Genomic DNA, 17,162 nt, shown 5'->3' with positions numbered 1-17,162 from the left:
TCGTCGTTGGCTGTTGTCAGTTACCTGTTAAACATTTCCAAGCTCCAATCATGCCGTCAAGCGGTAAATCACAACAAACCTTCGTCTGTGTGTGTGTCAAATACATCACTTATCCAAACACTCGACCAAAGTGAAGTAAGTCCATAAAACTCTCAGAAGTATTGACTTTGTCTTTCAAGTTCTACAAGGCGAAAGATACATAAGTCAGGCTCTGCCAGAACATTATTTACAGAATGCGCTTTTTAAGTAGTCGCACTGCCAAGTTTTCTGAGGCAATAGTAGAAAACCCATTTCCATTCGTAAGACCTATGGTGAGGAGCTTTTTAGCTGGATGAGTAACTCAGCCCATTATCAGAGTTCTCATTCCTTTGAGAGAAGAAACTAACCCAAGCTTCATGGTTTTGGCTCAAGACGTTGTCTACAAATGCTCAACATAATATTATCTGCCCCTTTAACATCTCAATTTGAGTTCTTTGAAGATCTTCAAGTTCAAAAGAATTCTGTCGCGTAATAGGAGGAGAAACCATTTAAACCCATTTTAATTACTTAACCAATATAATACTTTTATTACATTCACGTTATTTCTTTGTAAGAGAAACAAACCCAAACAATATGCGAGACTTTATGGTATCTATCTATCTATCTTACGAATAGAATGGGAATATAATCCGATTTCATTCCAGGTCTTTTTCTAGTTGTCGAAAGCTTCTTTGTCTGGGATTTGAAGCTGGTTCTTCTCTAAATCGATAAATTTAATCGATTATAATTAATAATTATCAAAGTGTGTCTTTTATCATAGTTAGAATCTGATTCATAACTTGATTTGAGCTCTCTTTTCGTCAAGTCCGATGTGGAATTTAAAAGACGCTATCTTAGGAGTTAAATATACATATACATATATATTAAGAACACTATTTTCTCTACTAACACCTTCCTGCTTAGCTGTGGGCTCTAATAACGTTACTGACAAAATTATCCGGGAAAAGGAGCATAGCTGGCCGGACGGGCAAATAAAACACCTTCATCGTGTCGGTGATGCTATTAGAAAATTGTGTATTCTAATTAGGCTTTTAGCATTTAATTTTCATAATTTGCTGTCATAAATAATTAGAACGACACTCGCTTTTGTCGAGCAATAATAAATAATTAAATATAGATAGATAGATAACTATGGACAGGTTCCTAACCGCTTGACTCATCGCGATGCTCTGCCCAAAGAGCAACAAAAACAACAACAACAAAGTTTGTTTTTCTTGTGAGAAGTTTTCTTTTAGTGAATGGTTTGCTCTTGGAGTCGTCGGATAATATTCTTTCCTAGGAAAGTTACAGCTGTATAAATATTATTATAATTATGTTGTTGTTGTTGCAACGTGACGAAAGTCGTGTCGAGTCTAGCCAAATCTGTGTGTAGCTCCTTTTTCCTGCCAGTCGCCGACTTCCTCTCGCAGCTCTCTCTCTCTCTCTCTCTCTTTCTCTCTACCTCTCTGTTGCTCTCACTTAACTTCCCTCTAGCTCTCGCTCTGGCTAGCTGCCAGTCGTAGTCGTTAGTACGTGACTTATGTATAGGAGAATTACTTAACACTTGCCAACTCTGACAACGACAACAACTGCGGAGACTTAAGCGACAACTTTGGGCGATAAAAAGCGCTCAACTATCAGCGACTGCGACTGCAGCTGGAATAATGCCAATCACCAAGGGGCTGACTAGCAGAGGGGCGGCGGGTTGAGCTGCAGCGGCTCAGCTTTGATTATTATTGTTGTTCCTCTTGCCTTTGTTGTTGTTGCTGTTGTTGTTATTGGTTGCTGCCGCTCAAACGGAAATGTGTAACGTGTTTGCAGCTCGACTGAAGCTCGACTCGATGCAGCTGCGATTGAGCCGCGATCGAGACCTGGGCACGTACCAAAAAACTGTGCGCTGATTATGGCCAACAGTGTGGCGTGGCGGCTAGCTGCGGGGCAGCAAGGGGGCTGGGCCGGGGAACACTGTCCAACGGGCAATTCATTAGGCACATAAACCATATGCCGCCAGTCAGTTGTTTTTTCATCATTTCTTTATTTTTTTTTTGGCGTGCTTTGCAACGCCCTCACTTTCAATCCATTCCCTTTCTTATTTTATTAACAACTGTTTTTTTTTTTTGTTTAGCAACACCTTTCCTTGCATTTTGTAACACTTGCGAATCTGGCCTGAATTTCAAATATTTACAAACAAATAAATACGTATATCAGCTTACGAATTGCGTCCATCTGGCTGGCGAAACTTTCAGAAATAGAAGGCTGAACACTCTCAACTACTTTAAACCCATTTTCAAATTCGTCTTTAAAGTGCTTTTGATTCACTTTTAATCGTTTTTTAACTGCAGCGGGCATTTTTTTTGTGAGGTACTTAAAAAAAAAAAACTGTTAAAGCGCGCTTCTGCGCCACTTTATTCCAATTTAAATCCCATTTTGAAGCACAACTGTTGTCGAATCACTTCTAAAACCAATTTTTGGAACAACTCATTAAACGCTTTTCAGACAGTTTTTGATGCTTTGTCAATTCTTGAACCACATTTTCCATTTCCCTTCCCCTGAACCCATTAAAAATGGGTAAAAGGGGCATAATGTATTTGTGCAAATGTATATATATTCTTGATCAGCATCAATAGCCGAGTCGATCTAGACATGTCCGTCAATCTGTCCGTCCGTCTATCCGTATGTATGGATCTCAGAACCTATAAGACTTAGAGAAGTTGTTTGGGATCTTCCGACTCTCTTGTCATTTATATTTTAAGCCAATTTGAAAATATGAAATTATGTCACCAACTTTGAGGTCGAAACTGGGACTTAATCCGTTTATAATTGATGCAATCAAAAGGCGATCTAGCTTAAACCTGCTGAAAGTGGCTTATTGTTAAAAATATTTGAAAACTATTTTCAGTTTTGTTTAAAAATATATTTTTAGCTGCTTTTAAGCCATTCTCAAGCAAATTTAGGCTGTAAGCCTGAGTCAAAAAGGGCTTGAGCCGCATCCGAGTGCGCTTAAATCAACATATATGCTATTTAAGAATAATTTTGAACCCTTTGTAAGCTAATTTCAATTGGCAGCCGTTTCAAATTGGACTCAATTATAGTATATATATATTATAGTATATTTTATCTAGCTTCACATTCGTTGTTGATTTAGACTCGATTTGAATTATTTGTAATTGTGTTTCTTGTGTTCGATTCTTTGCAGATAAGTCAGGGGATAAGCCAGGGGATCATCGTTGGCAGCGCTGCCAGCGAAGGATCGGAGGCAATTGGTGCAGTCACCAGCGGGAGTCCACAGCACAAGTTGCTGGGCGTTGGGGATAATTCGAGCGGCGCTGGCGCCGTCAAACTGCGCAAGCACAGCGAACGAACGACGCCGGACGCCAAAACGCACGCCTCCTATCGCATCTCCATGGCCAATTTGGAGGATACACAAGAGTCCGAACTAGATCTGATTCTCGGCGAGCTGAGCTTGCTCGAGGCCCAGATCAGCTACGGTGAGGCGAGCTTTCTGCCCGGCGTGGCAGCTGCCGCCGGTGTCGGTGCCAATGTTGGTCCTAATATTGGCGGAGGTTTGGCTACGCCACCGCCACCGCCGCCACCTGGCCTGGCCTCCATATCGGCCGCCTCGTCGCGCACACATTCACGCACAAACAGCAGCATATCCGGCGATGTAAGCACCACATCCTCCTCGTCGGGCATCTCAGAGAATGGCAATGGCCCGAGCAGCATTGGCCTCAGTGCTGCTGCAGGCAACGGCAACGGCGTCGGCAGCGGTGGAGGCGGAGGCGGAGGCGGAGGAATTGGAGTCATGGGCATCACCGCTGGACACATGACCATGGGCATCACGCTGGGCGTTGTGACGCCACGTGAGCCGCGCACCGAATCGCCGGACAATGATTCGGCATTTAGTGACACCGTTTCGCTGCTCTCCAGCGAGTCGTCCGCCTCGTCCAACACCTCGCTGCAGCAGCAACAGCAGCAGCAACAGCTGCAACAACAGCTGCAGCAGCAACAACAGCAGCAACAGCAACTGCAGCAGCAACAGCAGCTGCTGCAACAGCAGAAAGTACATTTACAGCAACAGGTGCAGCAACATCATCAGCAGCCGCTGCAGTCCTCAACAAAGGCAGCCAAAATACAACTGGCGCTGCACAAGCTCGAGAGCGCCTCGGTAAGGCGTCTCTTTGTCAAGGCCTTCACATCCGATGGTGCGTCCAAGTCGCTGCTCGTGGATGAACGCATGGGCTGCGGCCATGTGACGCGCCTGCTGGCCGACAAGAATCATGTGCAGATGCAGCCCACGTGGGCGCTGGTCGAGCACTTGGGTGATCTGCAAATGGGTGAGTGGATAGCAAAGGCAAAGTATATGAGCAGTTCCACAAGAGTAGAGCTAAGCCAGCCACAGAAAAGAAAATATACGCAAGTGATAATCTTGTAACGCTTGTGATTGACGCGAGATAGAAAGGCAGACAGGCAGACAGACGAATGGATCAAATAATAAAGAAAATATACTGGATATGTATATACATATATATACTATTATATATGTATATATATATATACTATTATATATATATATATATATATATTATATATATATATATGTAAGCGACATGTCAAGTTTGGTGACTCTAGCTATTATAACTAACGAGATTTGCTCAAAAAACCGATTTTTATCGATTACTTGGAAACGTTGCAAGTTATCGATTATCGGAATTCGTACTGCGCGGGCACTAGAAGGAGCTAGATACCATTTTAGGTCTTTAACTCTTATAGGTTGGGTGATCCTTGCGTTCATACATACGGACAGACGGACGGACAGACGGACGGACAGACGGACGGACATGTCTAGATTGACTCGGCTATTGATGCCCATCAAGAATATATGTGCTTTATCGAATTGGAGATGCTCCCTTCTGCCTGTTACATACATTTGCACAAATACATTATACCCCTTTTAGCCATTTTTAATGGCCAAGATTGTAGAAGCTTTCTTGGATGCCTCCGTCCGCCTGTTGCAACTTTTTCAATGGGCATAGACTATATAAAAATATGTCACGTAATGTGTGAAACGTCGCGTTTAATTTTATCGCTTGCATCCAAAAAAAAAAAAAAAAAATAAATAAAGCAAACAAATTATATAAAGATATAATTATTAATTTGAAGCCAAGTGCATTTTTTTCGATTGAGAAAAAAGTTTACATCGCAGATGCAAATGAAAATCAATTTCCATTTTGCTTGTCACGTAAAACGTGTCTCCATTTCAAGACAAAATCTTGCTACTTGAAGCAGTTCGTCCGCGAGAGACCCATTTGGCTCCAGTCCGAGGCACGAACGAGGTCTAAAAGACGTTTGGGTCTAGTGCTAGGCGAGATCTGATAGAACTATAAGGAAGTAGGTCTCTAGAGAATGGAAGAATCTTATTCCACTGCAAAATACTTGTCCGTTTCCCGCTGAGATTAGCGGCTGTTGTGAACAGATGTCGAGTCTTGGCTCTGGAATTGCCCACATACATTTTGCTTGTGGCCAGGAAGAATTGGTTCAAGAATTCAAGTTTGTCATCTTTGTTGCAGAGCGTCTGTTTGAGGATCATGAGCTGCTGGTGGACAATCTGATGACATGGAATTCGGATGCCGGCAATCGTGTGCTGTTCCAGCAGCGTCCGGATAAGGTGGCGCTATTTGCCAAACCCGAGCTCTATTTGCCGGGGCCACAGATGGCGCCCGGCTCGCAGCATGATGATCAGACGCGTCACATGCTGCTGGAGGAGTTCTTTGAGACGCACGCCCAGCTGCAGCTGGACGGGCCGCTCTATATGAAGGCCGATCCGAAGAAGGCCTGGAAGCGTCATCATTTCGTGCTGCGCTCCTCCGGCCTCTACTATTTCCCCAAGGAGAAGACGAAGAACACACGCGATCTCGCCTGCCTGACGCTCTTCAGCGGCCACAATGTCTATACGGGCATGGGCTGGCGCAAGAAATACAAATCTCCGACAGATTATACATTTGGCTTCAAGTCCGCGGCGGACTCGTCGCTGGGCAAATCCTGTCGCTCGCTGAAAATGCTCTGTGCCGAGGATGGCGGCACCTTGGATCGCTGGCTGACCGCCATACGCATCTGTAAATATGGCAAACAGCTGTGGCACAATCACAAGCTGCTCATGGAGGAGCTGTGCTCGGGCGCTGGCACGGGCGGCAGCGGCAGCTTTGCAGCCTCGATGCGCAGCGAATCGATTAGCAGCATCTCGTCGGCGGTGCCATCGCAATGCGGCAGCGTCTCCTCGGCCATAAGCAGCATGTCGAACTCGAGCAGCGGCCGGATCTCGCGCGCCTCCAGCTCCAGTTCGAGTGGCTGCCTGTCGGATGAGAATAATGCCTTCGATTCGGAGTTCACCACCGGCACCATCAAGCGTAAACCCTCCATGAAGCCCAATCTGCCGCTGACCACAATGACGCGTCAGCTCAAGGAAGTGGGCGAAATAATCACCGGCCCCGTGGCGGTGGCAACAGCAGTCGCCACATCGGTCGCCGAATCGGCTGCCTCGCCGGAGCGCAGCGGCACACTGACGCGACGGCACAGTCGCCGCAAATCGCAGGAGAGCAACGGCAGCAGCGGCGGCACGCTCAAGCGTCGACCGGTCGTGGCGGTCAGTGCGGCGGTCAAGCGTGAGGTGATTTGCTCGGCGACAAACGATGGCGGCTCCTCGTCGTCCAGCAATTCAACGCCGACGCCCACACCCAGCATTTGTGCTAAGCCGCCGCCCGGTCTCAGCGATGCGGAGCTCATGTGCTCGTCCACATTGTCGCTGGACTCGCTGCCACCGCCGCCGCCGCCACCCGCTTTGCATGCCGACGAGCAGGATGTGTACGGATCACAGCTATCGCTGGCCTCACTGCCGCCGCCGCCGCCGCCCGAGGAGGTGCTGGCCTATGTGGAGCCCACATCGCCACTGACGCCAACGCCCATGTCCATGGGCATGGGCATGCCCATAGGCATGGGCTTGGGCATGGGCATGGGAATGGGCATGGGAATGGGCATGGGCATAGTCATGCCCAATAGCAATGGCACACTGCCGCCCGCGGTGCCCGCAAAGCCGATGAAGCCCGCTGTGAAGCAAACGCTAAAAGCGGCGCCACCCTACAAAGCGCCGCCCGACTATGTGGGACCCGCCGGCCTGGGCGGCGTCGCTGCAGGCGCTGCAGTCGTCCAGTTGCCGCCGCTGCCGGCGCCCGTGCAAAAGAAGGTCTCGTTTGCGGACTCGCCGGTGCTGCTGCGCCGCAAGATGTGCTCACCGGAGCCGCAGTTGCCGATGCGTGCGCCCAGCACAACGCTCAGCACAGGCTCCAACGGTAGCATTGGCGCCGGCACCGGCGTCAGCGTCGGTGGGATTCCCGGCTATCAGCCGCAGCCTATCTACTCGCCCGGGCCGCTGTTGCCGCCACGCACCGATCTGTCGCGGCTGTCCGGCTGCAGCCAGAACGGCAGCGATGTGGTGACATCGCCGAAGCGTCTGCAGGAATCGGCATCGAATCCGCCGCGCGATTTCCTCAAGGATCTGCAGCGTGTGATGCGCAAAAAGTGGCAGGTGGCACAGAAATGCAAACTGGAGCCGGCAACAACGCCGCACGAGGTGCTCGGCTTTCGCGATTTCAACAACGAGGATCTGCTTGCCGCCCACAATCTCAACTCGGGCGCCAATTCCTCGCACTACTATCGCGAGACGGCCAATGTCAGTCACTGGGTGCAGGAGCACTACGAATATGCGCACAACGAGTATGCGCTCTACGAGAATGTCCATGCCCAGAGCAATGGGGCGGGAGGCACCAGCACCAGCACCAGCAACACCACCAACAGCAATAGCAACAGCAACAGCAGCAACAACAATGCCACAACCACAGTGGATGCAGCTGGTCCGCCGCCAGTGCCGCCGCCAGCGGCTGTGGCAGATGCAACAGCGGCGCTGCGCAAAAAGCGTCCACCGCCGCCGCCGCCCAAACGAAGCGATTCCACGCATCTGACGCATCGTGTCTAGATACAGCGAGATCCTCGCTCCAGCAGAGTTGTCGCCAGTGCAGTGAGTAGACACCCCATTCCATTCCATTCCATTCCATTCAGTCCAAGGCCTAGCTCACTCTCTTTCTTTCTCTTGCTCTCTGCAGGTGCCACGGTCTCGCTCTCTCTCTCTCTCTCTCTCATTCATTTCGGATCTCCTGGCTTCAACGATCCTGCAACAACAACAACAATTTCTACGTGTCTAAACTTAAGTGCAAAAACAAATTCCTAACTAAGAGCGAAAAAAAAGCGAAACACAACCCTAAATACTAGTACATAAGTCTGGGGGCGTCAACACGCCCACTTCTCAAGTATTATATATTCAGTTCAGCTTCTTTAGCCTATTTTTGATGTGTGCGGCCAAAGTTTTTCTCTCTAAACTTGCATAATACTGACTGTACGATTGCACGTACAGCGCTGTGCATTTGAATAGGTGCACTGCTTAAATATGTGTTCAAACTTTAAAAGAAAGTTTCGGTTTTTATGAGCAGAAGGTAACATTTTTGGTTTGTTATCAATTTAGTTAAGAATATATGGGCCCAATGCTTATCCTTAGTTAATGAGCTTTACTTTTATAAATTTGATATAATTTTATTTTACTATTTTTATTATTCATTTTTCATTATTATTTGTCTGATTATTATTTTAATCATTATTTTTTATATGTTTTAATTTCATTTTCTATTGTTGGATCACATTTGACACAAATCTTTTTGAATTAAAGAAAAAATAGTAAATAGTTGTTAATCTAATTAAAATGTTCAAAATTGAACGCAAACTTAATATTTAAATAAAATATTTCTACAATTTGCCCAATAGAAAACTTTTTTTTTAGGAAATTCAGTTATTTTATTATTTTATTTGTTTACTTTGTTGCAATATTTGCGGTTTTCAAAATTGATTGCTTCAATTCGAATGTATTATTGGCTGCAACTTTTGTTGTCTATTTTGCAAATGTTTTAACGAAGAAACGTAAATTTTCATAGCACATATTTATTTAGTACTTAAGCTAAAAGAAATGCTCATTAAGTTTTGATAAGTTTCCAATTTGGGTGTATTCGCAGCTAAAATCCAAATCCAAATCCATCCCGTCTGTCCTATTGTACCTATTATACAAAAACGTGTAGTATTTCCCTTTTGGCAGTGTAACTATTCGAGTGAACTGCGCTGTAGAAATACTTAAATGCAAATGGAAAGAAAACCGCAATTTAGTTCAGTTGAGGAATTTGAGATCCAATATGTTTATATAATATATTTATATACATACTGGAGATTCCTTAGAGATAACAACTATTTATTTGAGACAAGGGCATGTACACACACACACACACACACACACACACACACACACACACACTATAACAAAATATAAATATGTATATTTGTTGATTATGTTCAATAATCGTTTAGTTAATATTATAACGAAACAGCTGCCGCACACATTTCGAATAGTTTACAATAAATTGCAAAATCAAATTAAGAAATTTCAAAACAAAATATGTTTAAGCTTGCTAGATTGTAAAAAAAAAAAAGAAAACGAGCCACAATGTTTTGTTCTGTACTATATAAACAATATATATGTATGCCTATATAGAAATACAATTTTTTTTTTTCATTTGCATTTGCATTAACTTGTTTATATATATATATATATATATTTTTTGATTGTTAACAATTTTTTTTGATTTAATTTTTTGATGCCGTGCATTAAATGCGCCTGGGAAACACCATGGAATAAAATGAAAAAAAAAAAGAAAAAAAAAACTATGTTGCAAGCAAGCCTTATACAACTATTAATCAATTAATGCATCATATACATAATTATATATACAAATAAGTTGATATACGACTATACATACTAAGTGCATATGCATATAAATATATAAGTCTTATATATACATATATATATAGATAAAAACATACATAGAGAATGTCATTAAAAATTGCTTTCGCTTTGCATATTATCGCTGCCTATATGTTTTGGAATTGTACTTACTGCAAATCTGGACAGAGACCGCAGCCAATAACTAAATCTAATAACTGTTTATTCTTTGTTTAGTTTAGTTTTTTTTTTTTTTTATTTGTAAATTTCTTTTCGATTTGTATTGGTATTTAGCAGGCGTTCCTAATGGTTCTTCATGTCCAGCAATCAACTAGAACAGAACAGAACCAAAATCAAATTGTAACGAGTAGCTGTAACAAGTAACGAGTAACGAGTAGCGAGTAACGAGTAACGAGTAACTGTAATTTGTAACTGGTTTGCCATGTTTTGCATTTTGTTGTATAATTTTAGCGCAAAATCTAACCATCACTCTCTCCCCCGTCCCCCTTCACACAGATATAATCAGCACAATGGAACGCAAAGCCAAGTTAATAATGTTGCTGATAATACCTATATATGGGCATATCTATATATACAATATGAATATGTTATGTCAGCCATCTAGCTTTTGTAATTTAACTTTGTTATGTTTAAGTACAACAAATGATGAAAGTGCAGTCAAATCGAAATATATACATACTATTATAGTTCACTGTGAGTAGCCTTGCAGAACTCTTGCAGAACAATGTCCTTGGCAAAATTGTTCAAATTGCAAAGAGTTTTACCAATAGAAAAAACTATGGTATACTTCGTTTGCTTTAAAAATATATTTGATGTCAAAATTCCATCGTAACTGACAGAAAAACCCTTCGAGATCGGGCTTAAATGCGAATGTAATTGTTTCTAATTCAGTTAATAGAAATATAGCGATGTGATTCGTTCGATGCGCAATATATATAATGTTTGAAAGAATATTGAATGATTGTAACGATTAACAAGAATATAGCTAAGCTGGAGCATATATGGCCTAGAACTCGGCTCGTATTCAGCATGCTAGGACCAAGGCGAGGCTATTTAAACAGTTGTTCGTTCAGATATGACTAAATAAATTGATGGCACAATTAAAAGCAAAAAACAGAAGATGATCGAAAAAGTCTGTCCTATAATGAATGGATTTGATGACTGCCCGACTGCCAGCATACTTTAATAGGAATATAGTACTATGTTCTCAGCTCGCAAATTGTATTATTATTATTATCATGATTAGAATGCTAAATTGTATTATTTGCATTTTGTTTTTGCTCTGGCATATAAAATGAAGATGAAATTTGGGAAGAGCATATATATGCAATAGAATTTTACATTGACTTTTCTATATGTAAAAGTGTAAGTGTATGTGCATGTGTATGTGTATGTGTTTGCTTATTTAACTAAAATTTAAACTAATGGAAAAATGCCAATTTTTAAAGCTTGCATCAAAACAAATACTGAATTTATATAAAATACATGAAGCTATTTTTTAGATACTATTATTATATAGGTACACTGAAAACAAAATTAAGTAAAAAAATAATAATAAAAAAAAAGTATATATACATATATAAATATATATATATAAATGCTATGCTTGATAAGAAATGTGCCATAGGCGCTGGCGTGAAAAAAAGAAAAGAAATGAAAACAAAAAATAAAAAAAAAAAAAGGACTTGCAAAATGCTAAATCAATGTACTAAAACTTAATTCAATTAGCATAAGTTATATAAATAAAATCGAAAACAAAAAAACAGCAATTTTTATAGCATAATATCGAAGAAGAAAAACAAAAGGAGAATGGAAAAACGTACTAAAAAAAAATTGGAAAATACTTTAAGTATGTGCTAACTAAGCGGATTTTTATAAAATATACAGAAACAAAATATTTATTTCAAATTTTTGCATTGTTTTTTTTTTTTTCGTTTTTGTTTTTTATTATTGTTTTTATACTTCTTTTTTTTTTTGATAAATGTAAACCTCAAGTAAATCAAACAAATGGAATAAAATAAGCGATACTACAAAATAAACTAAAATAAAGTTTAAAGCAAAAATAAGCAAAAAGCAGCCACAGACAAACAAAGAAGAGACTTTAACAAACAAAAACAACTTCATTATGAATATATAACTCGTAACTAATATTATAAAAGAAAAGAAACAAAAAAATCATAAATATCTATGCATAACTACAAATTTACAAAAACAAAAACAAATACAAACTACAACTACTACAACTAATTAAAATAAACAGCAGTAAAGAATAATACAAATAAAAAAATAAAAAAAAAATGGGAGTGGTAGAAGAAGAGTATATAAATGTAAACAAATGAAAAATAAATGAAATTTTTTGCAGGTCTATTATATAGTGAACAATGTTGCCATTTGATACGATTTTTTCCAACAAGACATTTAATATATATACATACATATATACCTTATATTCCGATTCAAATGGAATTTTTGTAATTTTGATAAAAACATTAAAAACCACATGAAAATAAAACAAAAAAAAACACACACACACAAACAAACTAAACAACAACAATACACATAAACAAAACAAAGAAAAGCATTGCGAGGAAAATGTGTTAAAAAAAATGCAACAATGAGAAATAAATGCAACAAAATGCCTAAAATCCAACAAACAAAAAAACGAAAACAAACAAATTTAGAAACATTTGTGTTTTATTTATTCACCCTCCAGAGCTGACAACTTGATTTTATATGCGCTCCTCTGGCCAAAGGTGGTGCAACAATGTACCAGGCCACAAAACGAAGCAGGCGCAAGGTCGAGATCCCACGTATCCATGCTTGAATAGGTGCTGTCGCCTCTTCTATCCCCCGAGTCTGCAGCACCGAGTCGTCGTCTTTCCACCATAGAAAAAGTCCTGCAGATATCCAGGCATAGGCGGACCCGTCTCCGGTCTCACAAAGTAGAGGGTATGCACATGCCCACCTGCATAGCTATGCATATATATTTGTATGTATATATACATGCTTGTACGTTCATATGGATACATACGTATATGTTTATACGTTTTCATGTAAATATCTATGTATGTGCGTATGTATGTATGTACATTATGCGCATGTTATCCGACACCAAACGCATACCAAATGAACTTTACTTCTTAGGTAACTCATCCCGCAGTGCTGCAAATTAAATAAAATGTATGATGCCCTACTACTCGATTCTCAGAAATTCAAGTAAGTGCTACAGATGTTAATGCTTTGATCGTAGGTGGTGTGTGTTGGCAGACTTATAAACGTGCTTGTTTGTATGTATGAATCTTAGTATGTATGTATGTATGTTTGTAGGCATATATGTATGTATGAATGTATGTATGCATGCATTCATGCATTTCTGTATGTATGTATGTACGTATGCATGTACGTATACATGTCTGTTTGTATGTATCCATGTAGGTGTATGTGTTTGTTATCTTGTACAACACTCTGAGTACACGTTTACTTTTTTGTTTTAGGTAGCTGTGCTGTAAGTTAGACAAAACATGAGACGCCCTACTATGCGATTCTCAAAAATTCAAGTAAGTCCTGCAGATTTTCATGCTTTGATCGTAAGTGTTGTGTTAAAAAAGTGTGTTGGCAGACTTATAAACGTGCTTGTTTGTATGTATGCATGTGCATGTATGCATGTACGTATGTATGTGTATGTTTATAAACATGCATGTATTTATGCTTGCATGTATGCATGCAGGTATGCATGTATGCATATATGCACATAAGTAAGTGTGTATGTTATACAAAACTCTGACCAAGTTAACTTTACTTTTAAGGTAGATCTACCCGCTGTGCTGCAAATTAAACAAAACATAAGACCCCCTACTATGCGATTCTCAGGCATTCAAGTAAGTGCTAGGTTTTCTATTAACTGGACTATAAAGATACCTTACCTACATAGACTTTAGAACATATAATTAACTATAGTAATGTGGAGCAATTGTACAAGAGTATTCAAGTCTCGCAGCAATCCAAAATTAGTCAAAATCAAAGGCACAACGCAGCAATCAACGAGCACGCCAAGAAAAAAGGGGTCCAGACGAACAGATCAGTAAATCATGTTAATGCTTCAGCGATGCAGGAGACCAGGGCTGAGGAGTGCGGGGAACGGGCCGGGAAGTTAACCAGCACTCACCCGAAGCCAACGAAGCGCAGCTCAACCCACCTCACTAAAAGAAAAAGGTCAATTGATTGGGTGTGAGGTAGCATATGCAATCGTAGCCGGGAGAAGTGAACCGAATGCGACGATTGAATTGTTTCATGTGCGATTCATGCAACGCACGAGGTGCCACCAATCATTTGGGCGGTTGGACAGGATGTGCCAGGATGTTTCCCGGCGGCGCTACAATTCGTTTTCACTTTGATGGCAATGGCACAAAATCTCAGTTTGGTGAATACAAAATTCGAATAAGTCAAGCTAAATGTTACCTAACGCTGTTAATGTTAGTTCTTACAGTGTAACTTTTACTAACAGTTGCTCAACAGCGTTAGGAATGTTAATGCCAAACTGTAAAGCATAAGAGTCATGATATGAATCGCATATGTCAGGCTCAGAATCAAAAGAAGTTGTGAATAATGCTCGGGTATTGAGAAATATTAAGTAGAGCTCTCTTTATGTTAAGGTTAACAGCGAGGCTTCAATTAACAGTCACTTAACATTCAGTTCAATTGCTAACATCAGCAGAATAACATTATGTTCAAGTGGCGTAACACCAATTACGTAAAAAATTGTTGAAATTTTTGAAGATATTCTATTTAAAAAAAAATTATTAAATAATAATTTAAATAATTATTGAAAATATAAATATATAAACTATAACGCCTAGTAAAGTCTGTCCTGCCCAAATTGTGTCCACTGTGCGATGTGAAGGACGACGACGCGGAGTTGACGATGCTGGAGAAAAAGATAGCATACACGCATACTTCCGCCCACACACACACACACACACACACACACACACACGCACACGCCCTTGAAGCCTTGCAAATTTACGCATTTTAATTTCCACGTACTGACCAACCGACCAGGCGCAAGGCGACAGCAGGCACGAAGCCTGCCGAGCAGGACAAACATCATTCGCAGCAGTGGGAAGAAGAAGAAGAAGATGCGGAAGGCGCACAGGAGCCAACGACGCGACAAGGATAACAGCCGAACGCGAACGAGGCGCACAGCAGCCATCAAGGACAAAGGCGACGGCGACGGCGACTCCATAATTTTGAATTTCTTTCTCTAGGTGGACACGACCAAGCGCAAGCGACCAGTATGAGTACGATGGGGACCTTGGCTGGCGAAGGAAGGAAGGGGGGGGGGGGGAGGGGAGAGGAGGTTGTGTGGTCTGGTGGGGCAGACGGGACGATTCCAGCTGGGCAAAAGAAAAGGGTTGGCAACGTTGCGTTGTGTTTGCTTTTTATTTAGCTTGGCATTTTATTTATGCTGCGTGGTCGTTTCGTTGCCAATCGCAACGTTTTCGTTGCCGTTTTGTACCCTGCCACAGCGGGCATATTAGCTGCCGCTCAAGTGTTAGTTACCCAAAGAATTGCTTCAAATCGCATACTTTTGCACTCTACTCGGAGTATCTATTTCGAGAGAAATTGTCATTTATGTGGGACAGCTCGTTTTCCCTTTCACTTTGATGGCAATGGCACAAAATCTCAGTTTTGTGAATGCAAAATTAATAATATTAATTAATTAATTAATAATAAGTCGAGCTAAATGTTAACTAACACTGTTAATGTTAGGTCTAACAGTGTAACTTTTACTGACAGTTGCTTAACAGCGTTAGGAATGTTAATACCAAACTGTAAAGCATAAGGGATATGCTGTGAAACACATATGATATCATGCTCGAAGGAAAAAGATAAACGTGATTTATTATTATTTCTATATTATTTATAGATTTTTACACTTTTATACTCCACTCGGAGTATATTTATTGAGGAAAAATGAGGAACTAGCTAAGTTCTGTTTAATTTCTAAACTTTACTGATTTGGAAAATATCAAAATAATTAAAATAATTATTGAAATATGTTATATAAAGATTATCTTATTAAATAACAGCTAAGTCTTTCAGTTTTAAAGGTCTTGAAAGATTGCGTAGGTCCATCTTTCCATGTTTCTGTCGGAATCGGACTACTATATTTTATAGCTGTCCATACTTTTTTGTTTTTTAAGATGTCTTTACCAAGCTCGGCATTTATAAGTGTGGCCAAACCTTCTCAACATCGGACCACTATATTATAAAGCTGTCATAGGAACAATCGGTCGAAAAGTGGTTTCTTGTCTAGCAAAATGTTTTCTTTTCCAAGATATTTGCATCAAACTCAGCATTTACGAGCTGAGGCAAATGTCTGCAAGGGTATTGAGGCTTCGGTGTGCCAAAGATTAATATATTTAAAGCTTGCTTTAAACTGGAACTTAGTCTGCATCTGAGCCAAAGCATATTTGTTCAAGCATTAAAAGATCTAGAAGACCAAGGTCCTTAAGTCTGGTTCAGGTCGAGAAAGGCTTTCGTTAGGCTTGCTATAGGTAGAGTATTTCAACTTCGGCGTGTGATCAAGCACATTTTGGCTCGTTTTGTCGTTGTTGTTGTTGCTTTTGTTGTGCTTTTTAAATTGGCAAGCGCCAGCGGGCAGCTCAGCAGCCATCAAAACGCAGCAGCACCCCTCCCATTAGCCATTAGCCAGCAGCCCAGCAGCCACCACCGGACGCTGCGTGGAGGGGGAGGGGGGGGGTTGGGAGACGACCTGGAGCTTAACCCGTTCGTGCGTTGCGTAGGCGGCGTCGTGCGTGCGTTGTCCAGTGGTTGGTGGATTGCTGGCCGGGTGGGTCTGCTGGGCAGCTGGTGGGCTTAATTTAAGCGGGTTTTATTTTTTCTCAATTTTGCGTTTATTTTTTTTTTTGTCCACGTTTTTTCATGCTTTTCGTTGCGTGTTTTTTATTTGATTTTGCTGCGTACATAGAAATATATGTACATATGTATATAGGGGGTGCTTTTCTGGACTGGACTGTGCGTGTGCGAGTGTGTGTGTGTGCGTGTGTGTGTGTGTGTGTGTGAGAATCTCGTTATGCTGTCTGTTGTTTGAAATGACCGCTGCTGCAGCGACGTCGCGCCGCAGTCTGCGCTCAATTTGCTGTAACTCTTTTTTAGGCCTTTCCATTTTCCTTCCCCACTTCCTTTCATTTTTTTTTTTTGCTTATATTGTTGTTGTTTCTTTACTTTGCGT

The 17,162-nt window shown here is 41.3% G+C and overlaps 1 protein-coding gene across 1 annotated transcript; it reads left to right on the top strand.

Annotated features, from left to right (window-relative positions):
• The first annotated feature begins 3,213 nt into the window (after positions 1-3,213).
• pico lies at positions 3,214-8,642 on the top strand. The gene is made up of 3 exons (XM_064691086.1): positions 3,214-4,352; positions 5,586-8,086; positions 8,172-8,642. Exons 1-2 carry the CDS (start codon positions 3,422-3,424, stop codon positions 8,042-8,044), a joined length of 3,390 nt encoding a protein of 1,129 aa, XP_064547156.1. The 5' UTR covers positions 3,214-3,421; the 3' UTR covers positions 8,045-8,086; positions 8,172-8,642.
• The last annotated feature ends 8,520 nt before the right edge of the window (positions 8,643-17,162 follow it).

Source organism: Drosophila montana, unplaced genomic scaffold (assembly GCF_035044405.1).
Source record: "Drosophila montana isolate Dmon_TW-CO22-7 unplaced genomic scaffold, ASM3504440v1 contig_3325_1, whole genome shotgun sequence".
Lineage (NCBI taxonomy): Eukaryota > Metazoa > Arthropoda > Insecta > Diptera > Drosophilidae > Drosophila > Drosophila montana.
The sequence above is the reverse complement of the archived record's forward strand: the minus strand, read 5'-3'. Positions and strand labels throughout refer to the sequence as shown.

What these genes read in the sequence shown, in the direction of transcription:
- pico (XM_064691086.1), top strand. Translation starts at nt 3,422, where the DNA reads ATGGCCAATTTGGAGGATACACAAGAGTCCGAACTAGATCTGATTCTC. An exon ending in CTTGGGTGATCTGCAAATGG is followed by an intron (nt 4,353 to 5,585) that starts GTGAGTGGATAG and finishes TCTTTGTTGCAG; the next exon opens with AGCGTCTGTTTGAGGATCAT.